Genomic DNA, 25,987 nt, shown 5'->3' on the forward strand with positions numbered 1-25,987 from the left:
GGTTACCCAAAACTGGGATGAGCAGCTTGGGATGATCCACACACTAAAGGCTGGGTTATCGGTTTCTCAGTTATGTAAATCAAGTTTCTCAGGTATGTAAATCAAGGCTCTCTGGAGTATTTATAGTACCTGCTGTTCTAACTTTAGAGTCTGGCAGCTAGGTAGGGCACTGTAAGCAGGGGCAGAGCATACCCCTAGGAGGTAGGATGTGGTGGGGTGATAGAGCAGGCCAGTTGACCTAAGAATGCTCACAAGAATGGGTTTCATCTTATTTTCATCTTTTTTTGTATATTCAGCATCTGCATATACAAGGCCTGGCTGGATCACTTTAGGATCAATATGGGAGATAAGCAGCTCAGAAAGTTAAGATATGGGAGAAGGCAGCTCCTCCATATGAACTTTGGAGAATGGGGAAGCACCCATACTTGCTGGCCCCTCTGGGACTTATGATAAAAGCTGTATGATTCTAGTTTTGTGCTAGAGCAATTTTGGGGGCTTACTGCTTGAGGCAAAGCATTCATCGTAGATCATAAAAAAAATCTCCAAAGGGCTGGGCATGGTGGCTCACTTTGGGAGGTGGATTGCTTGAGCTCAGGAAGAGACCAGATTTCTAGAGACCAAAAAAATACAAACACAAATATACTTTTATCAGTCTTTTTTATTTTTTATTTTTATTTTTTTTTAATTTTTTTTTTAATTATACTTTAAGTTCTAGGGTACATGTGCATAACGTGCAGGTTTGTTACATATGTATACTTGTGCCATGTTGGTGTGCTGCACCCATCAACTCGTCAGCACCCATCAATTCATCATTTATATCAGGTATTTATCAGTCTTTATTAATCTTTAATTGATCTGCACCTAGAGCATGCTGTTGTTTCTACCTAAAATGACCGGGGTCTTGCCTTCTGCTTCCTATAGAGATTCTCCTGCAAAGGAAGTGTAAGCCATTGTGTTAGTAATTCCCAGATTTCCCCCACACCCAGGCATTTTCCTAGGAGCTGGTCTCAGTCCCATATCCGCATTTCTCATCCATGGATGTCCACTCAGATTAGGTTTCATCCTGGACCAGTCATTCTAAATAGTGTGTGCTACATGGAACCCCTTGAAGTCCTACCAAAGAATCCATCATGAGCTCCAGCCACCACTAAACATTTGCGGCTACCAGGCCTTGTGGCCCACGGTGCCCTCTGCTGCCTTCAAATTCCAGCAATATGTGGTCTTGCAGGGTGGGCAAATCCTGTTCTAAGCATCTTTGTCCTCTGGTAACGAATAGCTAACAAACAGGGCACACGAGGAAGGCCAAATGTAAATGTTACTAAAATGCCTGTAATCCCAGCACTTTGGTAGGCCAAGGCAGGCAGATCACTGGGGGTCAGGAGTTCAAGACTGCCCTGGGCAACATGGCAAAACCCTGTCTCTACTTAAAATACAAAAATTAGCCGGGCATAGTGGTGCATGCTTCTAGTCCCAGCTACTCAGGAGGCTGAGGCACAAGAATCACTTGAACCTGGGAGGTGGAGTTTGCAATGAGCCAAGATCGTGCCACTGCACTCCAGCCTGGGTGACAAAGACCCCGTCTTAAAAAAAAAAAAAACTTTGACACAGACCCAAGTAACCTTATAGTTCTATTAGGCTGACTACTTAGGACAGGATCCCCGACAACTGAGCACTACCTGCAGCTACACGCTGACAGAGCTTCGGGTGGTCACTAACTTACCCAACTCCATAGGTCCATAGTCACGCGAGGACAGCTTTGCATGTAACGTGAATCTAAAAGAAAACAACACCCTTAATTAAGAGGCAAGAAAGCTAACCAACCTCCAGAGCTTCATACACATCCTTCCCTTAGCCTATATTTCATTTTACAATTTCAGAGATCCAACCATCTCTGAACCTGTCTGAAACTAGCCCACATGCCATATACCAGATGACAACATTCAGGCCAGCTTCACTATTACTTTTCCTCCTTGTACGACCACCAAGACCGGTGTTCAGATCCGATGGGAAAGGGAACAGGAGGATTAAGCTGTGTTCCACATCAACTTTACCTTAAAGCACAGCTCCAGAAACAAGCTCACCTCCTCAGGATCACACACTGCCAGGAAACTTGGGGGCAACCTGCAGAACAAAAAGCTTAGTGTGAAAGCTAAACTGGCCAGGAGTGGTGGTTCATGCCTGTAATCCCAGCACTTTGGGAGGGGAGGCCAAGAGGGCGAATCACCTGAGGCCAGGAGCTCGAGACCAATCTAGCCAACACGGTGAAACCCATCTATACTAAAAATACAAGAAAATTAGCTGGGTGTGATGGCGGGCACCTGTAATCCCAGATACTCGGAAGGCTGAGGCAGGAGAATCGCTTGAACCCGCGAGGCGGAGGTTGCCGTGAGCCGAGATCATGCCACTGCACTCCAGCCTGGATGACAGAGCGAGACTCCGCCTCAAAAAAACAAACAAACACACCCATCTACATTGGAAGTTGACACGTGGAAGGCTTCCAGCCCTGGTCCTGAAACATTATAGGAAAGCTGAGTGGCAGCTTGCAGGTATTGTACTGACCTGTGCTGTCAAAGTCTTTCCAGGTTGCTCTTGCATGCAGTTGGAGATCCCATGGCTACCACCAGCCACAGCCCTTGGAAACATGCTGTTCTGTCCCACCAGGGAGCCCCCAGTCAGTCTCCAAAAGAAACCTACCAGGTCCCCCTGCATTTCATCACTGATGTGACCCTGGGAGTCCTCGATCACCAGACCACCTTCTGTCATCTCAGAGTCTTCATCTGGACAGCAAAATGAGAACACCTGTCAAGAACAATTTTATTGCTCCCATCATTTGGTCCTCAGAACGATACGAATCTGACTAGCCTTTGGTCCGAATACTGATGCTATCAGTTAAGCTGTGTCACATCCCAGCTGGATTTTCCCGGTAGGAGAATCTTATGGTGGTTAACTGTACATGCAAACCCCCAACCGTTTCTGCTGGTCTGTGGAAACAGGCCCATTTTGATAAAGGTCTCTGGCGACAGCTGAAAGATAGCAAGTATAATGGAACTGTATTTTCCCAAAATGTTGCAGATCAGTTACAACAAACAGAACGGCGACCGTCAAGGAAAACTGTCACTCTGGGCTCCTTTTTGACCACAGCAGCTATGCGGAAGCAGCTGCAGCTTCGATAAGGGCCAAGGGGCAATTCAGATCCCAGGGCAGCCACCTAAAGCCTCAGCTGTCCATCATTACTACCTGCGGAAGTGCGCCGGAATCTCTGTTGACTAAGTCAGTCATCCTGTAGGCCCCACCGCCCACGCTGTGCCAATATTTGGTGTGCTTTTTCTCAATCTTGATGGGACCTTTTTATCCGCCTATTACAGATAAGAGGTTTAGACCGATTAAGTTACTTGCTGAAGGTCGCTTAGTCACTTAGGCTGAAAGCAACAAGCTGAGATGCACACAGGGTCTGAATGCCTAAAACCCGTCCTTCTGAAAACCGTGTCCACGAGGGCGACCTCCAGAGGCCTCGCGCGTAGTCACTAGTCCCAAAATCACCTAGCTGGTAACTGTCATAGATTCAGCTGGAGGCCATCCTGACACCAGCAGGCGGCCTCCCCCAAATTAAGACACTTCAGGCCCAGGGCTTCATCCCCGCATCCCCCAGGAGACCGGTCCCAAAACCCCTTCCATAAACCCAGCCGCCTGCCGGCAACACTCACCTGTCAGCCCAGAGAGCAGAGTTGCACAGGCCGAGGCGAGAGAAGGGCGCGGCCCCCGTGGGATCCGACCCCTCTCAAGACCGAGGGTCCCTTCTGGAGCTCGGACCCACTGGGTAGGAAGGTCCGACTCCTCCGTGCCACGTTCACCACCATATCGAGGCCTTGGGAGAAAGACCCGGCGAGTGCGGGGCGGTAGCAGCAACTAGCGGGGAATGGCTTGCAGTGAGGCAAAATGAAGCTTAAACATGGCGAGCCCAGGCGGGGAAAAAGGGCGATGCACCCCCGTGCAAGAGCTTATATAGGCTGCCCCTCGCGGCCACGCCCGACAGTCGGCCGCGCGCGTGGCGCACAGCTGCCTGGGAATTGTAGTTTGCTCGCCCCGGCGTTGTCAGCGCGTCACCTCCCAAGCCCTACGCGCGTTTCCATCCCCAGGCTGCGAAGCGGGAACCGCCGGAGGCTTTCCTCCGAGCGGGAAGAAGCGCCTTCACCTTTCAGTGCTCGGCACTGGGCCCACGCAGGAAGCCGACCCTCCTTGGCCTCTGGAGATGTCTCCGGGATATCTTTCAAAGTCTAGAAATGAACCCCGTGTGCTGGGAAAGGGCTCAGGCTCTGCTCAGAGTTCTGTGGGAGTGCGAACGAGCAGCGCCTGAGTGGGTTTCGGGGAGGGGGTCATACTCCCCGAAAGGCAATTTCTTTATTCAAGGCTTGTCTCTTTCACTAATATATAATTTCACTGAGCGCGTGCTATTTCAACTGTGCCTGATTATCTGATCTAGTTTTCATAAAAACCCTGTGTATGCTCTGACAAATAAGGAAACTTGGCCGGGCGCGGTGGCTCATGCCTGTAATCCCAGCACTTTGGGAGGCCGAGGTGGGCGGACCACAAGGTCAGGAGTTTGAGACCAGCCTGGCTAACATGGTGAAACCCCATTTCTACTAAAAATACAAAAATTAGCCGGGCGTGATGGTGCGCGCCTGTAATACCAGCTACTCAGGAGGCTGAGGCAGGAGAATCGCTTGAACTTGGGAGGCGGAGGTTGCAGTGAGCGGAGATCATGCCACTGCACTCCAGCCTGGGTGACAGAGCAAGACTGTCTCAAAAATAAATAAATAAATAAATACATAAAAAATAAGCAAACTTAGGAATGGATCACATTGCAAGCGAGGAGAGGACTGGAATTTGGAGCCCACCTCAGGCACCACACATAGGGCAATGTTTTGTCCATGGAATGAATAAGTCTCAGTATGAAAACTTAGTGGTGATTGCCGAGAATTAAACACCCATCCTGTGCCTAATCTATTAATTTTTATTTATTTATTTATTTATTTATTTATTTATTTATTTATTTGAGACAGAGTCTTGCTCTGTTGCCCAGGCTGGAGTGCAGTGGCACGATCTCGGCTCACTGCAAGCTCCGCCTCCCGGGTTCACACCATTCTCCTGCCTCAGCCTCCCAAGTAGCTGGGACTACAGGCGCCCGCCACTACGCCCGGCTATTTTTTTTTTTTTTGTATTTTTAGTAGAGACGGGGTTTCACCGTGTTAGCCAGGATGGTCTCGATCTCCTGACCTTGTGATCCGCCCGTCTCGGCCTCCCAAAGTGCTGGGATTACAGGAGTGAGTCACCGTGCTCCGCTTAAGTTTTATTCTTACATACACTTTTTTCTTTGAGACGGGGTCTTGTTCTGTTGCCCAGGCTGGAGTGCAGCAGCCTGATCAAGGCTCATTGCAGCCTCGACCAACTGGGCTCAAGCAATTCTTCCACCCCAGCCTCCCAGGTAGATGCCAACTTTCCTTGCTTACACTTTAAAAAGTAGGTACTACTTATCAGGTCGTGGGGGCGCATGCCCTGTGGTCCTGGACTCCTCTCTTTCTCTAACATCACGTGTCCAAGCCATCAGCAACTCCTGTGTGCTCTACCTTTAAAATGTATCAATAATCTGTTTCTTACCCCTTCCACTGATATTACCCTAATCCTTGACCCAGATGATAGCAATAGTCTCCTATCTCCCAGATCCTGCTGTTGCTCCCGACAGTCTGGTCTCCACATGTCAGCCAGCCTGCTAAAAGTTTTTAATTTTTACGAAGTCTAATACGCCAGTTTTTTCTTTTGTAGTTTATGCTCTAAAAGCTTAATAATTAGGCCGGGCACGGTGGCTCACACCTGTAATTCCAGCACTTTGGGAGGCCGAGTCGGGGGGTGGATGACCTGAGGTCAGGAGTTCAAGTCCAGCCTAGCCAACATGATGAAAACTCGTCTCTACTAAAAATACAAAAAATAGGCCGGGCGCGGTGGCTCAAGCCTGTAATCCCAGCACTTTGGGAGGCCGAGACGGGCGGATCATGAGGTCAGGAGATCGAGACCATCCTGGCTAATACGGTGAAACCCCGTCTCTACTAAAAAATACAAAAAACTAGCCGGGCGACGAGGCAGGCGCCTGTAGTCCCAGCTACTGGGGAGGCTGAGACAGGAGAATGGCGTGAACCCGGGAGGCGGAGCTTGCAGTGAGCTGAGAGCCGGCCACTGCACTCCAGCCTGGGCAGCAGAGCAAGACTCCGTCTCAAAAAAAAAATAAAAAAATAAAAAAATAAAAATAAAAATACAAAAAATAGCTGGGCATGGTGGCGGGTGTCTGTAATCCCAGCTACTTGGGAGGCTGGGGCAGGAGAATCATTTGAACCCAGGAAGCGGAGGTTCGAAGTGAGCCAAGATGGAGCCGTTACGCTCCAGCCTGGGCGACAAGAGCGAGACACCGTCTCAAAAAAAAAAAAAAAAAATTAAAATTATTAAACTTGGCCGGGCGCGGTAGCTCAAACCTGTAATCCCAGCACTTTGAGAGGCCAAGACAGGCGGATCACAAGGTCAGGAGATCAAGACCATCCTGGCTAACATGGTGAAACCCCGTCTCTACTAAAAAATACAAAAAAACTAGCCGGGCGAGGTGGTGGGCACCTGTAGTCCCAGCTACTCGGGAGGCTGAGGCAGGAGAATGGCGTAAACCCGGGAGGCGGAGCTTGCAGTGAGCCGAGATCCGACCTTTGCACTCCAGCCTGGGTGACAGAGCGAGACTCCATCTCAAAAAAAAAAAAAAAAAAAGGCCGGGCGCGGTGGCTCAAGCCTGTAAAATCCCAGCACTTTGGGAGGCCGAGACGGGCGGATCACGAGGTCAGGAGATCGAGACCATCCTGGCTAACACCGTGAAACCCCGTCTCTACTAAAAATACAAAAAAACTTGGCGGGTGCCTGTAGTCCCAGCTACTCGGGAGGCTGAGGCAGGAGAATGGCGTAAACCCGGGAGGCGGAGCTTGCAGTGAGCTGAGATCCGGCCACTGCACTCCAGCCTGGGCGACAGAGCGAGACTCCGTCTCAAAAAAAAAAAAAAAAAAAAAATTATTAAACTTTTTTTTTTTGCGATGAAGTCTTGCTTTGTTGCCCAGGCTTGTGCAGTTTATTATGTGTCAATTATTCCTCAATAAAGCTATCAAAAAACCAGAAGACTACAGGCACGTGCCATCACACCCAGCTAATTTTTATATTTTTAGTAGACACGGGGTTTCACAATGTTGGCCAGGATGGTTGTGACCTCTTGATCCACCCACCTCAGCCTCCCAAAGCGCTGGGATTACAGGCCTGAGCCACTGTGCCCGGCCCAACCCAGATCTGTTCTAATGCAAATGCAGATAACCTTAACTGCTGTGTCACGAGGCTCCTCCAGAACTACCCTGAGGTAGGTACCATGATTTGCCTGATTTAGCAGAAGAGGAAGCAGGGATTAGGGAAGGGAAATAACTTACCCCAGGGTATCCAGTGAATCTGTGGCAGAGGTCAGCTGACATCTGGATTTAACTGCAGTCAGAGGCAGACACATGATCCCAGCCCACAGTAGGAGCAGGAAGAGGGAGGAAGTTCAAGAAGCCAGATGCTGACAGTGCATTGCGCACGTGGGCTGACCGGAAAGTCCTCAGGGAGAGCTGGGGTCAGACTGCATTTCCAGCTACTTCATGCCTCTCTAGAGTCTCCTTTCTCCTTGACCTTCCCATTTCCCGCTTATCCTTGGAGACCCAACTTCAACATCAGCTGGGATGGGCTTCTCTGACCTTTTGGCTTCCTAAGTCCAGCTCCATCATGGTGTTTGACTGAATAAATGGATGGGTGAATGAACAGCACTTAACCACTTTCATTAATTCATCTAGCTATAAATATTTACTGAGCTTATTATTATTATTATTATTTGAGACAGAGTCTCGCTCTGTCACCCAGGCTAGAGTGCAGTGATGCGATCTTGGCTCACTGCAAGCTCCGCCTCCCGGGTTCAAGCGATTCTCCTGCTTCAGCCTCCCAAGTAGATGAGATTATAGGCACGTGCCACCATGCCCGGCTAATTTTTGTATTTTTAGTAAAAACAGAGTTTCACCATGTTGGCCAGACGGGTCTTGAACCCCTGACCTGAAGTGATCCACCCGCCTTAGCCTCCAAAAGTGCTGGGATTACAGATGTGAGCCACTGCACCTTAAGTTTCTACTTTATGCTAAGCACTGAGTTAGGCCCTGAGGATATAATCATCACCCCTGCCCTCAAGGAGCCTGCAGCCTAGGAGAGAGACTGACATTAGAGGTGGTCAGAAATGCATATGGACCGGACATGGTGGTTCACACATATAATCCCAGCGCTTTGGGAGATGGAGGCGGGCAGATCACTTGAGGTCAGGAGTTCAAGACCACCTTGGCTAACATGGTGAAACCCCGTCTCTACTAAAAATACAAAAATTAGCTGGGCGTTGTGCCTGTAATCCCAGCTACTTGGGAGGCTGAGTTGGGAGGATGGCTTGGACCCAGGAGGTAGAGGTTGCAGTGAGCCGAAATCCTGCCACTGCACTCTAGCCTGGGCAACAGAGTGAGACTCCGTCTAAAAATAATAAATAAATAAATAAATAAATAAATAAATAAATAAATAAATAAATAATAAAGACTAGAGAGACTAGAGTTGTCTGGAGCAACTGGACCTCCAGCCTCAGTGCCCTGGGTTTCCAGAAGGCCAGCCTGGAAAGGGTGGAGTAAACTTTGGAGGCTCATGTGCTGCCTCACCCTAGCCCCTCACCCAAACAAAACTCAACCAGTGTCTTAGTGCTCGTGGGACCTGCTTTGTCCCCTTTTGTGGCATCAAATGGGTGATGAAGGATGAGACAAACCTGGATGTGAGTCCCAGCTCTGCTGTGTGACCTGGGACAAGCCGTGCCTCTGAGCCTCAGTCTTCTCAGCGCTAAGAGGGGCACTCCCATGGCCCTATCAAAGGGTTGCTGTCCACAAAACATGAAATGACCTTTGGCCTCATACATGTAGCTGTCAAATCCACAGGCCAACTGCACTCCCTTTAGAATTACAGTTGTCTGTATCTGTCCTGCCTCCTCAACCAGACTGTGCCCAAGTTCCTTCTGGGGCCCTGGTGTCCAACTCAGACAGGCATTGGAGGAAGCCGTGGGTACTGTTGAATGTTGAACCTGAACATTGAACTAGAGGCCCCAGGCCAGGGCTAATGAGGGTTCCAGGAAAGGGCTTCTGGGTGGAGAGGGAGCACCTACAAACCACTCACTTCCCGAGTGGCCTTCCCGGGTCCAGCAGAGGGGTGGGGGCCAACTAGGGAACCCACGGCGGGCGGGGTGGAGCGGGTAAGGGGGTGGGGCTGGAGATGAAGGAATGAGTGAGGCCCCTCCTCACTTCATCTAGTTTAGTCCCTTTATCCTGTAAGGTAGGGGTCATCACGAGCCCCCTTTTACAGAGGAGAGAACTGAGGCTTCGAGAGAGAGAAACTTGGCCAGGAGTTTCCTCTCGGTCCGACCACCTCGGTGCCCCGCCGGGGACGGTGGTTGGGCGCCGGGAGCTGGGGGCGGTGCGCGGCAGGGGCGGGGGCGGGGGCGGGGGCGGGGCGCGGACAAAACGGCTGCGGGCAGCGGGGCGGCGGACGCGGCCATGGAGGGCGAGGGCTGCCGCTACCAATTTCGGGTTGCCCTGCTGGGGGACGCGGCGGTGGGCAAGACGTCGCTGCTGAGGAGTTACGTGGCGGGCGCGCCTGGCGCCCCGGAGCCGGAGCCCGAGCCTGAGCCCACTGTGGGCGCCGAGTGCTACCGCCGCGCGCTGCAGCTGCGGGCCGGGCCGCGGGTCAAGCTGCAGCTCTGGGACACCGCGGGCCACGAGCGCTTCAGGTGCGGGTAGCCGGGGCGCGGGAGGGACTCCTGGTGGGGGGCTTGGTGCCAGTGCGCTCGGCCACGGCAACCCCCGTAGAGGCCAACTTAGAGGTCAAGCGGAGGGCGAGGTCCCTGCCCTGGGTCCCGTCTGGTCCGCTGGGTGCAGACCCTCCCCTGCTCGGAGTCATTTTCCCCACGAACACTGCGGGGTGGGCCGAGTCCCAGAGCCCAGGAACATCCTGGTTTTGAGCTCTGGACTCTGGAGAGATGAGTGATACTGGCCCCCGGTGCTGAGAGCTCAGAACAGAGCGGGAAGTGGCGAGGAGATGTGGAAGGGAAAGTTTGTGTTGACCTTAAAGGATGGGCAGGAGTTTGCCAGGAAGAGAACCGAGAAGCGAAAACTTAGGTCAGGGCAGCACCAGGCCTCCTCCAGGAATGAGGGATTCGAGTTACGCTTGCACCCTAACTGGGAAGCACCCAGACTTTTATTTATTTATTTAATTATTTATTTATTTATTTATTTATTTATTTGAGACGGAGTCTCGCTCTGTCGCCCAGCCTGGAGTGCAGTGGCGCGATCTCGGCTCTCTGCAAGCTCCGCCTCCCGGGTTCACGCCATTCTCCTGCCTCAGCCTCCCCAGAAGCTAGAACTACAGGTGCCCGCCACCACGCCCGGCTAATTTTTTTGTATTTTTACTAGAGACGGGGTTTCACCGTGTTAGCCAGGATGGTCTCGATCTCCTGACCTCATGATCCACCCACCTCGGCCTCCCAAAGTGCTGGAATTACTGGCATGAGCCACCGAGCCCGGCCAACTCCCAGACTGTTAGGAGAGACACAGATACCGAGGCAGAGAACCACGGGGCCGCGTGAAATGAGCCCTGCTGGGGTGTGTGGATCCCAGGGGGAGGAGGTCCTGCCTCTGGGGGTGTCATGAAGGCATCAGTCTCTCCCAGCTTACCTCTCTGCCTCCCTGCCTCCCCAGGTGCATCACCAGGTCCTTCTACCGGAACGTGGTGGGTGTCCTGCTGGTCTTTGATGTGACAAACAGGAAGTCCTTTGAACACATCCAAGACTGGCACCAGGAGGTAATGGCCACTCAGGGCCCAGACAAGGTCATCTTCCTGCTGGTTGGCCACAAGAGTGACCTGCAGAGCACCCGTTGTGTCTCAGCCCAGGAGGCCGAGGAGCTGGCTGCCTCCCTGGGCATGGCCTTCGTGGAGACCTCGGTTAAAAACAACTGCAATGTGGGCCTGGCCTTTGACATTCTTGCAGATGCTATCCAGCAGGCCCTGCAGCAGGGGGACATCAAGCTAGAAGAGGGCTGGGGCGGTGTCCGGCTCATCCACAAGACCCAAATCCCCAGGTCCCCCAGCAGGAAGCAGCACCCAGGCCCATGCCAGTGTTAACTCTAGGAAAGAAAGGGTTAAAGCAGTCCCAGACTCAGCTCACCTGGTGGGATGGGGAGTGTCAATATCTCTCTGGAGGACAAATGACAGAAGGATTCATATAAACAGTATCCTGACACAGTCATGCTTCCTGTATTTTGGAGTCGAGGCTTTCTACAGAAAAGAAGGGTCTGATGGCCGGGTGCGGTGGCTCACGCCTGTAATCTTAGCGTTTTCGGAGGCCAAGGATGGCGGATCACCTGAAGTCAGGAGTTCAAGGCCAGCCTGGCCAATATGGTGAAACCCTGTCTCTATTAAAAATACAAAAATTAGCCAGGTGTGGTGGCACATGTCTGTAATCCCAGGTACTCAGGAGGCTAAGACAGGAGAATTGCTTGAACCCAGGAGGCAGAAATTGCAGTGAGCCAAGACTGCACCACTGCACTGCAGCCTGGGTGACAGAGTGAGACTCTTTCAAAAAAAAAAAGAGAGGAAAAGAAAGGCCTGAGAGACCAGATGTGCAACTTCCTGTCCTTGAACCTCAGTGTCCTTATCTGTCCATGGGGCTCATAAAAGATCCCACCTTTCAAGGAGGTGGTGACCATGAATGACATAGTGGACAGGATGTGCTCACCCAGAGCCTGCCATGCTATGAATTGAATGACAAAAGCTCTCATTCCCACTCCCTTCTTTCTTGGCTGTGATGTGGCCACTGTGGCAGCATGCCTGGGCTCAGACACTGAGAAGCCAGCATCAGGAAGCTGCTGTATGGGCTAAGGCAGGTGCGGGGAATTCCAGGAGGAGCTTGGCTTGGAGGCTCCTTATGTCCTCAGGCTAAAATGATTCTGGGCATGGGATTCATATGTGACGTCAAATCCAAGGTTGCTGGCCAATGCCCCCACCCTAGGCCCAGGGGCTGAAAATGGGTGTTGGAGGCTGGGATGAACATGAATGTGTAGCAACTATGTTGGGCACACCGTGGCCACTGTGATGAGCCACCAAGATCCCCCTTCCTGGCTGGGGAACCCATCAACCTTCTCCCCAGTGCTGGAGTGCCGCTGGATGATGGACTTCAGCTTGCCCCACTCTCTGGGAAAGGCCCTCCCTTCAGGGCAGCCCGTATCCAATGTCCATCTACTGGGGGGCCTTAAAGGCCTTTCCCTCTTGTCCCTGCTCGGGACAACTCTGAAAGTCAAACCTAACTTTATCAGTCTCTGTAGGCTTCGTTGAGGACATTGTTGTGACATCATAGCCGAGTTATCTCTGTGCCCAATCCTGCTTCCTTTTCTTCCCCAAAACAGGTATCCATCTCAAGAATATCCCCTCATAAACATCTGCACACTCGTCTCCATCTCAGAATCTGCCTCCTGGTAACCTTAACCTACAACGGGAACTGCTAGGCAGGGAATGTCCTGGGAGCAATTAGGGGAAGGCTTCATGGAAGAGATGCTGTTTATGTTAGGCCAAATCTCAGCAGATGTAGGGCTTAGTGGGTGTCATTGTGCTGTAGCAAAAAGCACAGCCACTTTGTTGGGTGCAGTGGCTCATGCCTGTAATCCCAGCACTTTGGGAGGCCTAGGCAGGCGGTTCACTTGAGGTCGGGAGTTCAACCAAACCTCCTTGAGCTTCGGTTTCCTCCTCAGTCAGTAACATGAGACTGATAATCCCTCCTTCCTATGGTTCTTAGCTTTTCAATCAGAGTGAATTTCTTAGCTTCCTCCCCATGGAGACGGGGCTGAGGGGTCTTTCTGTGCACTTGGTCCTGCCTTTTTTTTTTTAACCCATAAAAATTCACCTGTTTTATTTTGTGGGGGGTGGGGAATATCCATTACCTCGGACATTTATATTTTATTTGTATTACAAACAATCCAGTTATACTTTTTTATTTCTAAATGTACAATAAATTACTGTTGACTATAGTCACCCTGTTGTGCTATCAAACGTTAGATCTTATTCATTCTATTTAACTACATTTTTGGCTTGACGTGGTGGCTCACACCTGTAATCCCAGCACTCTGAGAGCCGAGGTGGGCGGATCACCTGAGGTCAGGAGTTCGAGACCAGCCTGGCCAACATGGTGAAACCCCGTCTCTACTAAAAACACAAAAATTAGCTGGATGTGGTGGCATATGCCTGTAATCCCAGCTACCCCGGAGTCTGAGGCAGGAGAATCACTGGAACCTGGGAGGCAGAGGCTGCAGTGAGCTGAGACTGCGCCACCACACTCCAGCCTGGGCGATAGAGCGAGACTCCATCTCAAAAAATGAATAAATAAAAATAAAATAAAAATATGATTTTGTACCCATTAGCCATACCCACTTTCCCCTACCACTACCCTTGCCAGCCTCTGGTCACCATCATTCTACTCTATCTCCATGAGTTCAATTGTTTTAATTTTTAGCTCCCACAAGTAAGTGAGAATGTGAGAAATTTGTCTTTCTGTGCCTGGCTTTTTTCACTTATGATTCCAGTTCCATCCATGTTGTTGCAAATGATCTGCCTCTTCTTTTTAAAACATCCTTATTCATCCTTGTGACAACGTGGTGAGGTTGGCACAGTCATCCCCATTTCACAGATAAGAAAGCTGGGGCCAGGAGAGGAAAACGACTTACTTTAGGGCGTCTTTTCATTCCTTCATCAATTTTTTTTTCTTTTTTTTAAAGATACAGGGTCTTGCTCTGTTGCCCAGGCTGGAGTGCGTGCAGTGGTGCAATGACACCTCACTGCAATGTTGACCTCCTGGGCTCAAGTGATCCTCCCACCTCAGATTCCCAAGTAGCTGGGACTACAGGTGTGCTTCACCAAGCTAACTTTTAAATTGTTCGCAGAGACAGGGTGTCACTATGTTGCCAAGGCTGGTCTCACACTCCTGGCCTCAATCAATCCTCCTGCCTCAGCCTCCCAAAATGCTGGGATTACAGGTGTGAGCCACTACACCTGGTCTCCTTCATCAATTTTTTTTTTTTTTTTTTTGAGACAGTCTCGCTGTGTCACCCAGGCTGCAGTGCAGTGGGGCGATTTCAGCTCACTGCAACCTCTGCCTCCCAGGTTCAAACGATTCTCCTGCCTCAGCCTCCCAAGAAGGTGGGACTACAGGTGCGTGCCACCACACCAGACTAATTTTTGTATTTTCAGTAGAGACAGGGTTTCACCATGTTGGCCAGGCTGGTCTCAAACTCCTGACCTGAGGTACTGTGCCCGCCTCAGCCTCCCAAAGTGCTGGGATTACAGGCATGAGCCACCGCGCCTGGCTGCTTCATCAATTTTCTTTTCTTTCTTTCTTTTTTTTTTGAGATGGAGTTTTGCTCTTGTTGCCCAGGCTGGAGTGCAATGGTATGATCTCTGCTCACCGCAACCTCTGCCTCCTGAGTTCAAGCGATCCTTCTGCCTCAGCCTCCCCAGTAGCTGGGATTATAGGCATGCACCACCATGCCCGGCTAATTTTGTATTTTTAGTAGAGACGGGGTTTCTCCATGTTGGTCAGGCTGGTCTTGAACTCCCGACCTCAGGTTATCCGCCTGCTCCCCAAGTGCTGGGATTAGAGGCGTGACACTGTGCCTGGTCCGTCAGAGGCTTATTATTATTATTCTGAAACGGAGTCTCGCTGTGTCATCCAGGCTGGAGTGCAGTGGTGCAATCTCGGCTCACTGTAACCTCTGCCTCCCAGGTTCAAGCAATTCTCCTGCCTCAACCTCCTGAGTAGCTGGGACTACAGGCGGGTGCCACCACGCCCGGCTAATTTTTTGTGTTTTTAATGAGACGGGGTTTCACCATTTTAGCCAGGATGGTCTCGATATTCTGACCTCGTGATCCGCCCACCTCGGCCTCCCAAAGTGCTGGGATTACAGGTGTGAGCCACTGTGCCTGGCCCTACCAGAGGCTTATTATTAAACCCACAGCAACCCTGTAAGGTTGGGCTGATCTTGTCCATTTCATAGACCTCAGCTCCAAGACAGGGAAACTCATGTGGCTAAACTGGTGAATCCAGGCCAGCTCCAATAATCTTGTCCGCCGCCTCAGGCCAGCCCCGGGGTGGGTCCTTTCTCAAACTTCAGTGCTCCAGTCCTGCCCTCACCATCTCCCTCAGTGTGGCAAAATCTCAGAGGCTGTAAGTGGCTTTGATGGGTGTGTGCCTGCACAAGCAGAGCGAGCCCAACCTACAGGAAAGCCTGTGCCAAGGGTATGGGAAAGGCGGAGGACGCCAGTGTACATTGTGCCACACCTTTTGAGTCTCAGGCCTCCAAGGTCTTCTGTAATTCAGCATCCACTTTGACGCAGAGGGATCTTTTTAAAGAACAGTTTTGGCCTGGCCGCCTCCCTGCTCGAATCCTCCTATGGCCCCACACCTACAGCATAAAATCCAAATCCTTGTGCTCTAGTCCAAGCCTTTCATCACCTGGAGCCAGCTGCATCATCACTAACCATTGGCCCAGGCGGCCAAATTCTGAACCAGTTGCGGCTGTGGACTTCACATATGCTGTTTTCTGTGCCAGGAAAGTCCCAGCTCTCTCTCCCTGTGTTATCTGATCTGCCTGCAACACTCAGGTAGACATCACCTCCTCTTAACCACATTATCCCAGCTGCCAAAAATAGGGCAGACTTTGCTGTCAAACCTGGTTTGAATCTCAGTTCCACTAACAGTGGGACCCTGACCAACTTACTTCATCTTTCTAAGCCTCAGTGGCTTAAAAATGAGGATAATGGGCTGGGCACGGTGGCTCACGCCTGCAATCCCAGCACTTCAGGAGGCCGAGGTGGGCGGAACATGAGGTCAAGAGATCGAGACCATACTGGCTAACACGGTGAAGCTCCGTTTCTACCAAAAAATACAAAAAATTAGCCAGGTGTGGTGGCACGCGCCTGTGGTGCCACCCCAACCCTGAGGGCCAAGGAGAGAACTCATCCACCAGGAAGGGAGGGGTCAAGAGAAGGGGCCTTGGAAGCCATTTAGAAGGATGGACACTGGACTAATGGCACAGGTCTGAGTCCTGGCCTGCCTAGTGACCTTGGACAGGTCACACGACCTCTCCAGATCTCAGCGTTCTTATCTGTAAAATAAGGGCCACATTGGATGGCCTCTGAAGGCCCTTTCTTCTGTAGCTCCAGGTAATTGTAAGACCTATTTTTTTTTTTTTTTTTTGAGACAGAGTATCGCTCTGTTGCCCAGGCTGGAGTGCAGTGGCCGGATCTCAGCTCACTGCAAGCTCCGCCTCCCAGGTTTACGCCATTCTCCTGCCTCAGCCTCCCAAGTAGCTGAGACTACAGGCGCCCGCCACCTCACCCGGCTAGTTTTTTGTATTTTTTTAGTAGAGACGGGGTTTCACCCTGTTTGCCAGGATGGTCTCGATTTCCTGACCTCGTGATCCGCCCGTTGCAGCCCCTCAAAGTGCTGGGATTACAGGCTTGAGCCACTGCGCTCGGCCTAAGACCCTATTTTAACTTTGTTTTCCTCCTCCCAGCTTTAAGCCATGCAGGCACAGGGGATTCTCTCCAGGATGGCTCCCTAGTCTCAGATGGCTCCTTCTGTGTCCTTGGAACTCATCCTGTTGTTACAGCCAGCCCCTGCCCCTGTCTTTTGGTTAACTCCTTGGGAAAATGTCTCGTCTTTTTTTTTAGATGGAGTCTCACTCTTGTCGCCCAGACTGGGGTGCAGTGGTACGATCTCGGCTCACTGCAGCCTCTACCTCCTGGGTTCCAGCTATTCTCCTGACTCAGCCTCCCGAGTAGCTAAGATTACAGGCACATGCCACCATGCCTGGCTAATTTTTTTATTTTTAGTAGAAACAGGGTTTCACTATGTTGGCCAGGCTGGTCTCGAACTCCTGACCTCAGGTGATCCGCCTGCCTTGGCCTCCCAAAGTGCTGGGGTTACAGGTGTGAGCCACCACACCCAGCTTCAAATCTTATTACCTTTAGTCCAGAAAACTGTAGCAACTTCCAACTAGTATCCCTCCTGCCTGCTTCCAATTCCACCCTCCACACTGGCAGCCAGAGAGGCTTTTAACATGCAAACATAGTTACACCACTCCTTTACCTGAAACTTCAGGGGTTCCCAATGGCTGTGCAGTGGCTTTTTTTTTTTTTTTTCGTGTGTGTGTGCAGTGGTTTTCAAACTTTTTTTTATTTTTTTGAGACGGAGTCTTGCTCTGTCACCCAGGCTGGAGTGCAGTGGCCGGATCTCAGCTTACTACAAGCTCTGCCTCCTGGGTTTACGCCATTCTCCTGCCTCAGCCTCCCGAGTAGCTGGGACTATAGGCGCCCGCCACCTTGCCCGGCTAGTTTTTTTTTGTATTTTTTAGTAGAGACGGGGTTTCACCGTGTTAGCCAGGATGGTCTCGATCTCCTGACCTCGTGATTCGCCCGTCTCGGCTTCCCAAAGTGCTGGGATTACAGGCTTGAGCCACCACGCCCGGCCCGGTTTTCAAACTTTTTATCTGTTTTGAGCATCAGAATCCTCATCTGATGGAATGTTTCTCAGAGCCCTAAAAATGTCCAACAGTTAAGAAAGATGTTATGCAGACTGAAGAGAAGTGGAAAGCTTGGAGCCAGCCTACTGGGCCTTCCACACTACAGCCTGCAACACACACACACAACACACAGCAGCCTGCAAGGCATGGACACTGAACTGAGGGCTCCATGTACCTTCCTAAGGAGCCAGGATGGGCTGGGCACAGTGGCTCACACCTATAATCCCAGCACTGTGGGAGGCAGTGGTAAGCAGATTGCTTGAGCCCAGGATTTTGAGACCAGCTGGGGCAACATGGCAAAACGGTCTCTGTTTTTAAAGAATAAATTTAAAAAAAAAAGGAGGCCGGGCATGGTGGCTCACACCTGTAATCCCAGCACTTTGGGAGGCTGAGGCAGGCGGATCACCTGAGGTTAGGAGTTTGAGGCCACCCTGGCCAATATCATAAAACCCCGTCCCTACTAAAAATACAAAAATTAGTAGGATGTAGTGGCGCGCCTGTAATCCCAGCTACTCAGGAGGCTGAGGCACAAGAATCGCTTGAACCCGGGAGGCGAAGCTTGCAGTGAGCAGGGATCGCGTCACTTCACTCCAGCCTGGGTGAGAGAGTGAGATAGTGAGACTGTTTCTTTTTTGGGGGGATGGAGTGCTCTGTCGCCCAGTCTGGAGTGCAGTGGCACAATCTTGGCTCACTGCAACCTCTGACTCCCAGGTTCATGTGATTCTCTTGCCTCAGCCTCCTGAGTATCTGGGATTACAGGCATGCGCCACCATGCCTGGCTAATTTTGTATTTTTAGTAGAGACAGGGTTTCGCCATGTTGGCCAGGTTGGGCTTGATCTCCTGACCATGTGATCTACCTGCCTCAGCCTTCCAAAGTGCTGGGATTATAGCCACGGCACCTGGCCAAGGCTTTTTTTAAAAAAAAAGCCAGGGGCTGGGCACAGTGGCTCACGCCTGTAATCCCAGCACTTTGGGAGGTCGAGGTGGGCAGATCACGTGGTCAGGAGATCGAGACCTTCTTGGCTAACACGGTGAAACCCCGTCTCTACTAAAAGTACAAAAAATTAGCCGGGCATGGTGATCGGGGCCTGTAGTCCCAGCTATTTGGGAGGCTGAGACAGGAGAATGGTGTGAACCTAGAGGCGGAGCTAGAAGTGAGCCGAGATCGCGCCACTGCACTCCAGCCTGGGCCACAGGGTGAGACTGTTTCAAAAAAAAAAAAAGAAAAGAAGCCAGGATGAGGCGCATACCCCTAAGCCTGAGAGCTGTCCACACTCCATGCTCACATTCCACTCAGCTCTAGCCACTCCTATTCTTGCACCTTGTGCTTTGGTCTCATTGACACACTCCAGTAGACCTGCGGGCCTTTGCACACACTATACTTCTGCTTGAAATCCCTCAGTGGCTCCTGCTACTTTTTTGACAGGCCACTCTTTGCTGGGATCTGCAACGTGCTGCGTGGCCTGGCCCAGCTTACCTCACTCAACTGCCTCAAGGTTTGTACACCAGGAAAATTTCTCTCCTTGAAAGATCCCTACACCCTTCACCTGGATCTCTCACATCTCGGCTCTAACAAAATTTCTCCCCAGCTGACCAGACCCCTTCCCCAGACCTGTGAACCTCTCCTTTGAAGTCCTTGTCCCAGTGCCAGTTTTACACTTATCTAATAACAGGATTGTCCCCTGGGTCTCTTTTTTTTTTTTTTTTTGAGACAAAGTCTGGCTCTGTCGCCCAGGTTGGAGTGCAGTGGTGCAATCTCAGCTCACTACAACCTCCGCCTCCCAGGTTCAAGCAATTCTCCTGCCTCAGCTGCCTGGCTAAGTTTTTGTATTTTTATTTTTATTTATTTTTTTTTTTTGAGGCGGAGTCTCGCTCTGTCGCCCAGGCTGGAGTGCAGTGGCTGGATCTCAGCTCACTGCAAGCTCCGCCTCCCGGGTTTACGCCATTCTCCTGCCTCAGCCTCCCAAGCAGCTGGGACTACAAGCGCTCGCCGCCACGCCCGGCTAATTTTTTTGCATTTTTAGTAGAGACAGGGTTTCACCGTGTTAGCCAGGATGGTCTCGATCTCCTGACCTTGTGATCCGCCCGTCTCGGCCTCCCAAAGTGCTGGGATTACAGACTTGAGCCACCGCGCCCGGCCTTTTGTATTTTTAGTAGACACAGGGTTTCGCCATGTCGGCCAGGCTGGTCTCGAACTCCTGACCTCAAGTGATCCACCTGCCTTGGCCTCCCAAAGTACTGAGATTACAGGCTTAAGCCACTGCGCCCAGTCACCTGGGTCTGTTTTTATTCATCATTGTATCCCTCTGCTTAGGACCGGCATAGGATTAGAAATACTTGCTGAATGAATGAACGAGCCCCTCAATATGCAGATAGGACAAGACTGAGATGGATGATGCCACTTACTTGTCACACCGCAAATCAAGAACTGGGGTCTTTTGATTCTACCCCAGCTCTTTCCATTAAACTTTCCCGATTCCTGTGTTCCCTTCTGTCTCAGTGGAGATCTCAAAACTAATTCTAGATTCCTTAGCTGCCAAGGTCAGTGACTCGTCCTACTACTGAAACCCAGCTGGAGGCCCCTTGGTGTTGGATATCACCAACAGAATATCCTTTATGAGTGTCAGCACTGGCATCAGGAGGTTCTGGAGAAAGTAAAACCCTTCAACATCGTCATCCTGATGGTTGGCCACAAGAGTGACCTGTTGGTGAGTACCAGGTGACACCACAGGAAAAGAAGCTGGCTGCCTCTTTGGGACATTGAAACTTCAGCCAAGAGCAACGGTAACATTACCACAGCCTCTGAGGAGCTCACTCAATATATCTGTGAGACTGTGAAGAGGGGCACATGGGATCTAACCCAGGGTGGGAGAGAGTTTTGAAAAGCAGGGTCTCAGGCCAGGCGCGGTGGCTCAAGCCTGTAATCCCAGCACTTTGGGAGGCCGAGACGGGCGGATCACGAGGTCAGGAGGGATCGAGACCATCCTGGCTAACACAGTGAAACCCCGTCTCTACTAAAAAAAATACAAAAAACTAGCCGGGCGAGGTGGCGGGCACCTGTAGTCCCAGCTATTCGGGAGGCTGAGGCAGGAGAATGGCGTGAACCCGGGAGGCGGAGCTTGCAGTGAGCTGAGATCCGGCCACTGCACTCCAGCCTGGGTGACAGAGCCAGGCTCTGTCTCAAAAAATAAATAAATAAATAAATAAAAATAAAAATAAAAAAATAAAAGCAGGGTCTCATCCTGGGCCAAGCTTCAGGAAGCAGAGGACCAAAGCAGATCAAGGTGGCTGTGCCTGTGCTAGTGACCCTTGGGTAGGACAGCCATCCTCCCTAGAGCCCACAGAACTCTCACAATCCACAAGGGCCATGCTGGGCCCAGGACAGGATGATGCTAGGTGCCACTAAAGGACATGACCCTGAGGTCTGCAAGGGGCCTGGTTTCTTCTGCATGATGGCGAAAACACTAGGATCAAAGATACCAGCAACTAAGAAGAGATGGGCACCTGCACAGACACGCCTATCCTGAGGACAGGCGCCCACTCCCATCCTTTCTCAGGGAAAGGGATGAACAGCTTTCTCCAGGAGTTCCAGAAGAGCAGGTCAAAAGGGTTTTTAGGCCGGGCGTGGTGGCTCACTCTTGTAATCTCAGCACTTTGGGAGGGTGAGACCTGTCTGGCCAACACAGTGAAAACCCCATCTCTACTAAAAATACAAAAATTAGCTGGGTGTGGTGGCAGGTGCCTGTAATCCCAGCTACTCAGGAAGCTGAGGCAGGAGAATCGCTTGAACCCAGGAGGTGGAGGTGGCAGTGAGCCAAGATCGCGCCACTGCACTTCTAGCCTGGGTGACAGAGCTAGACTCCATCTCAAAAAAATTAAAAAAACAAAAACCAAAAAAACCCAAAAAGGATATTTAGGCACATAACATTGCCAAAACAAGGATGCCTGTTCAGTTGAAGGCCGTGGGAGAAGGTCACCCTACTCAATTCTTATGGCAGAGAAGCTGGACTCAAACTCCTGCTGATATTATGGCCTCCCTTGGAGTAAAATGATGGAAAATCCCTGAGTTTTTCTCAAACACAGAAATGAGTAACGATGCTGCCACCTGCTGACTAGAGAGCTACAATCCAGGCTTGCCTGTCCTGACTCCCTCTGGGATTTCAAAGGTACCTTGTCTTTCGATTAATAACTTCTTTATTCTGGAAAAGCAAATGAAAGTCATATTCATATAAACACTGACATTACAAAGTACAGGGAAAAGGGGAAGGGAGAAGGAAACAAAACCCTTTACAAATCCTGCTAATACTGTCTTACCAAAAAGACCATAATGCTTTGTCCCATATTCAGTCACGTATATAATAAACCACAAATAAAATCTTCTCTGGAAGATACATTGCTCCTCTTTGAGATGGCAGGGAAAAGGGACCGGAAGTTGGGGTAGGAGGCTTTATTCTTTTGGCAGATCCTCTCAGTCATTATAGATATTGCTGCACTGTTAATAAAAAATATATGCTTCTCTGTAAAGCATTAAAAAAAAAAAAATCCAAGGATGAGATGGCTGAATTCTCAGCTCAAGTATCTCCAAATACATCGTTGTCCATTCCCTGACCTTTCCGTGTGCTATTTCTTGGTTGTTTTCCGGATCAATGCCATTCTCTGAAAGGAGAGAGAAATAAGCAGTTATGCAGCAGCAGCTGGAGTCAGGAGCATTCTGGAACATTTTGTGTGGCTAGCAGGCCTCGTGGTCTACACTGTAGGCCGCAGCCCTCAGAGACCTACAGTCACAAGGCATCTCAGCAGATTCCTTTTAACCAGAGAGCAGTCTGCAAGGCCCCAAGAGATGTTTAGATGGGCTAGTGGACCCACTTCATCTACCAAACTGCTCTAGGCTAGCAGAATGGCAAAAAAGTTAAAAGCAGGAGAAAGTGACAGCTCTTGAGTTTTGAGGACTTAGAGGATTAGCTGGGAAAGCATGTGTTTTCTTTCTTTCTTTATTCTTCTTCTTTTTTTTCTTTTTTGAGATGGGCTCTCGCTCTATTGCCGAGTCTGGAGTGCAGTGGCACGATTTCAGCTCACTGTAACCTCTGCCTCCCAAGTTCAAGCGATTCTCCTGCCTCAGCCTCCCCAGTAGCTGGGATTACAGGCACATGCCACCATGCCTGGCTAATTTTTGTATTTTTAGTAGAGACAGGGTTTCACTACGCTGGCCAGGCTGGTCTCGAACTCCTAACCTCAAGTGATCCACCAGCCTCAGCCTCCCAAAGTGCTAGGATTACAGGCATGAGCCACTGTGCCTGGCCAAGCATGTGTTTTCTGGGGTCCCCTGACCCCAATCTTTTCTCCGATGATGGACACAATAGGGAAAGGGCCTCAATTTCAAAGTGTTGCCACACACAAAGGGAGCTGACATTTCACACCTCATGACCTGCATTGAAGGGAAACTGAAGACTAACAACTTCTACCACAGTCCATCATGGAAACACTCAGATCCACAGGTTTCATGATCTGAATTATTTTACTATTACTAGCCACTAGCCAAACTGACAGCTTGCTTTGCTCATTCTTTTTGACCAAATACCAATATTATGGCATTTGTTGACTAAATAAATAGGGCTGAAAAATGGTTAATTTGGGAGCACAAAGTGACAGTCCATTATTTGGAGAGACTCTCTTCTGAACAGTGCAATCTTTCCATTCAGGAAACTGGTGGCTTCCCTGTAGGGCTTGCTCTGTGAGCTCTACCAATACCTACTCCAGAGATACCAGGCTATGGCGAAGCAGGGGCACTCAACCAGGACTGCCCAGTTGTGCCTGCTAAGCTTGGAAAAAGCTCACGTTTCAAATCAGAGTAGCCACTTAAGTTAAGACAGAAAGGATAACAGCCTTGTCAGAGGGAGGCCAACACTGCTGTTGGACTGATCAAAGATGGGGGTGACTTGCTCCACAGCAGAAGTAGTATTCTCATACTGACTCCTAGGTTCCTTGTTTAGAGGGAACCTTGTTCAAAGGTAAAACCAGGACACAGGCCAGAATGTCCAGCACAGCAACCTGGATACTACCTCTCAGAACAAGCACAGCATATTTTTCCTTTGTTTCTTTTTTTTTTTTTTTTTGAGACGGAGTCTCGCTCTGTCGCTCAGGCTGGAGTGCAGTGGCCCAATCTCCACTCACTGCAAGCTCCGCCTCCCGGCTTTACGTCATTCTCCTGCCTCGGCCTCCCGAGTAGCTGGGACTACAGGCGCCCGCCACCTCGCCCGGCTAGTTTTTTGTATTTTTTTAGTAGAGAAGGGGTTTCACCGTGTTAGCCAGGATGGTCTGGATCTCCTGACCTCGTGATCTGCCCGCCTCGGCCTCCCAAAGTGCTGGGATTGCAGGCTTGAGCCACCGCGCCCGGCCTACTTTTGCTTTCTTTAACCTGCCTTCTCTTCATAGGACCATATATGGTGTTGCAATCAGCAACAATGAAGGAAGATTTCATTAAGGAGGTATGGTGGGGTGAGCTCCATCCATGTTAGAAGAACCCAGAATCAACAGTTTTAAGTGACACTCAACAGAGTTACAGGAAAAAACAGACCATATGTGGGAACAGCATGGCACCATGTGAATATCTTATTGATCTCCCGGTGACCGCTGCTCTCTCTGACCCTTGCCCTCTCTGACCCTTGATCCAGAGAGTGAAGTTTGCTGTATGGGGGAAGCGAGACCCCCTAGAAGGTAGCTGTGTGTATCCACTCTGAGATGTAGCTCAAGGAATCAGCCTTGGCTGTCCCCAGGGCTCTGGCATCTCCTCACCTGTTTGTGAGCTTCTGTGGTGCAAGCTTTTTTGTAGGGTCGGATTTCTTCAGAGCCAAATCCTGGGATCCACATGTTCCACTGGCGCTCTGCAAGAAAGAAGCCAGCAAAGAGATAAAGGTACCAAGAAAGCAGTACCAGGAGTGCAATGTGACCCCCTTGGATCAGGGAGGATGAATGTGGGCATCTGGCTACTAACTCCACAGAAGGATTATATTACAAATGGGAAAAATGGGCATGGCCTCTCCAAGGTGTTTTTTTTTTTTTTTTTTTTTTTTTTTTGGAGACAGGGTCTTCCCACTCTGTCACCCAGAGTGGGGTGCAGTGGCACAATCTTGGCTCACTACAGCCTTGACTGCCCCAGCACAAGCGATCTTCCCATCTTGGCCTCCCAAGTAGCTGGGACTGCAGGTGCATGCCACCATGGCCAGCTAATATTTCTTTCTTTCTTTCTTTTTTTTTTTTTTTGGAGACAGAGTCTCACTCTGTTGCCCAGGTTGCAGTGCAGTGGCGTGATCTCGGCTCACTGCAAGCTCCGCCTCCCGGGTTCACGCCATTCTCCTGCCTCAGCCTCTCGAGCAGTTGGGACTACAGGCACCCGCCACCACACCCAGCTAATTTTTTGTATTTTTAGTAGAGACAGGGTTTCACCGTGTTGGCGAAGAAGTCTAGCTATCCTGGGACTGCTCAAGGATGAGACCATATGGAGAGATGGTGGGTGGGGAAGATGGGAAGGGTAGGACTGGGGAATGTGAAGGGGAATGGGAGGGTTGGGAGGGACGGAGGGAGACGCCTACAGAATCCCAGCTGTTTCAGTGTTCTTAGACCAGGCATCAGACATGGACGATATGAAGCCTTCCATTATGGGTTATTTAAATTGTGTCCCTAAAAAAGATATGTTGCAGTCTTAACCTTAAGTACCTCCAGAATATGATCTTATTTGGAAATAGGGATGTTGCAGATGAAATTGGTTAAAATGAGATCACATTGGAGTAGGGTTAGCCCTTAATCCAATATGACTGGTGTCCTGTGAGAAGAAAAGAAGAGACACAGAGACAGAGACACACAGGGAAAAGGCCATGTAAAGACTGAGGCAAAGCCTGGAGTTCTGTAGCTGCAAGCCATGGAACACCAAGGATTGCCAGCCACCACCAGAGGCTAGGAGGAGGCAAGAATAGACTTTTCCCTAGGGGCAGCAATGAGAGCATGACCCTGCTGACACTTAGATTTCAGATTTCTGGCCTGCAGAACTGTGAGAGAAAATTTTTTGTTTTAAGCTGCCAAGTTTATGGTATTTTGTTAAGGTAGCCTGAGGAAACTAGTATGCTTTCCTTCAAGACAATCTCAGGCCCAGCCACTGCCTGACTTAGTAAAACTAGCTGAGCCCAGTCAACCCCCAGATTCATGAATAAAATCAACAACTGTTATTGTGCTAAGCCACTGTTTTTGGGGT

At 50.4% G+C, this 25,987-nt stretch overlaps 2 protein-coding genes, 1 long non-coding RNA gene and 4 other non-coding genes across 17 annotated transcripts in view; 1 reads left to right on the forward strand and 6 right to left on the reverse strand.

Annotated features, from left to right (window-relative positions):
- Positions 1-835: 835 nt before the first annotated feature.
- On the reverse strand, positions 836-3,984 carry LOC104675699. Of its 4 annotated transcripts, none has more exons than XR_749816.2 (6): positions 3,705-3,984; positions 3,238-3,356; positions 2,695-2,777; positions 2,052-2,121; positions 1,721-1,773; positions 836-929 (listed from the first exon to the last, which is right to left on the reverse strand). It is a non-coding gene; the product is annotated as an uncharacterized LOC104675699 (long non-coding RNA). The 4 variants fall into 4 exon arrangements; XR_749815.2 differs by having other exon boundaries at positions 2,695-2,799; positions 3,705-3,983; XR_004052241.1 differs by lacking the exon at positions 3,238-3,356 and having other exon boundaries at positions 3,705-3,983.
- On the reverse strand, positions 1,000-1,073 carry LOC115892577. The gene has a single exon (XR_004052445.1). It is a non-coding gene; the product is annotated as a small nucleolar RNA SNORD99 (small nucleolar RNA).
- Positions 1,896-2,025, reverse strand: LOC115892561. Its single transcript, XR_004052430.1, has one exon. It is a non-coding gene; the product is annotated as a small nucleolar RNA SNORA61 (small nucleolar RNA).
- LOC115892558 lies at positions 2,516-2,647 on the reverse strand. Its single transcript, XR_004052427.1, has one exon. It is a non-coding gene; the product is annotated as a small nucleolar RNA SNORA44 (small nucleolar RNA).
- On the reverse strand, positions 3,047-3,181 carry LOC115892545. Its single transcript, XR_004052415.1, has one exon. It is a non-coding gene; the product is annotated as a small nucleolar RNA SNORA16B/SNORA16A family (small nucleolar RNA).
- A 5,675-nt stretch (positions 3,985-9,659) lies between the features above and the next one.
- RAB42 (RAB42, member RAS oncogene family) lies at positions 9,660-12,618 on the forward strand. 3 transcript variants are annotated; one of them, XM_010380339.2, is made up of 2 exons: positions 9,660-9,904; positions 10,872-12,618. In XM_010380339.2, the coding sequence occupies exons 1-2, from the start codon at positions 9,672-9,674 to the stop codon at positions 11,293-11,295; spliced, it is 657 nt and encodes a 218-aa protein (XP_010378641.2). In that variant the 5' UTR covers positions 9,660-9,671; the 3' UTR covers positions 11,296-12,618. The 3 variants fall into 3 exon arrangements, with proteins under 3 accessions (XP_010378641.2, XP_030797654.1, XP_010378642.1); XM_030941794.1 differs by lacking the exon at positions 9,660-9,904 and adding an exon at positions 10,509-10,542 and having other exon boundaries at positions 10,872-11,561; XM_010380340.2 differs by lacking the exon at positions 9,660-9,904 and adding an exon at positions 10,651-10,775 and having other exon boundaries at positions 10,872-11,561.
- Positions 12,619-21,918: 9,300 nt separating this feature from the next.
- TAF12 (TATA-box binding protein associated factor 12) overlaps positions 21,919-25,987 on the reverse strand; it is a 39,347-nt gene continuing 35,278 nt past the window's right edge. For all 6 annotated transcript variants that reach the window (XM_010380335.2, XM_030913407.1, XM_010380334.2 and 3 more), the window contains 2 exons: positions 24,535-24,623; positions 21,919-22,398 (listed from right to left, as the gene is read on the reverse strand). In XM_010380335.2, the coding sequence (XP_010378637.1) occupies positions 22,363-22,398; positions 24,535-24,623 (125 nt within the window). In that variant the 3' untranslated portion in view covers positions 21,919-22,362. The remainder of the gene's footprint in view (positions 22,399-24,534; positions 24,624-25,987) is intronic.

Source organism: Rhinopithecus roxellana, chromosome 12 (assembly GCF_007565055.1).
Source record: "Rhinopithecus roxellana isolate Shanxi Qingling chromosome 12, ASM756505v1, whole genome shotgun sequence".
In the NCBI taxonomy this organism is placed as follows: Eukaryota; Metazoa; Chordata; class Mammalia; order Primates; family Cercopithecidae; genus Rhinopithecus; species Rhinopithecus roxellana.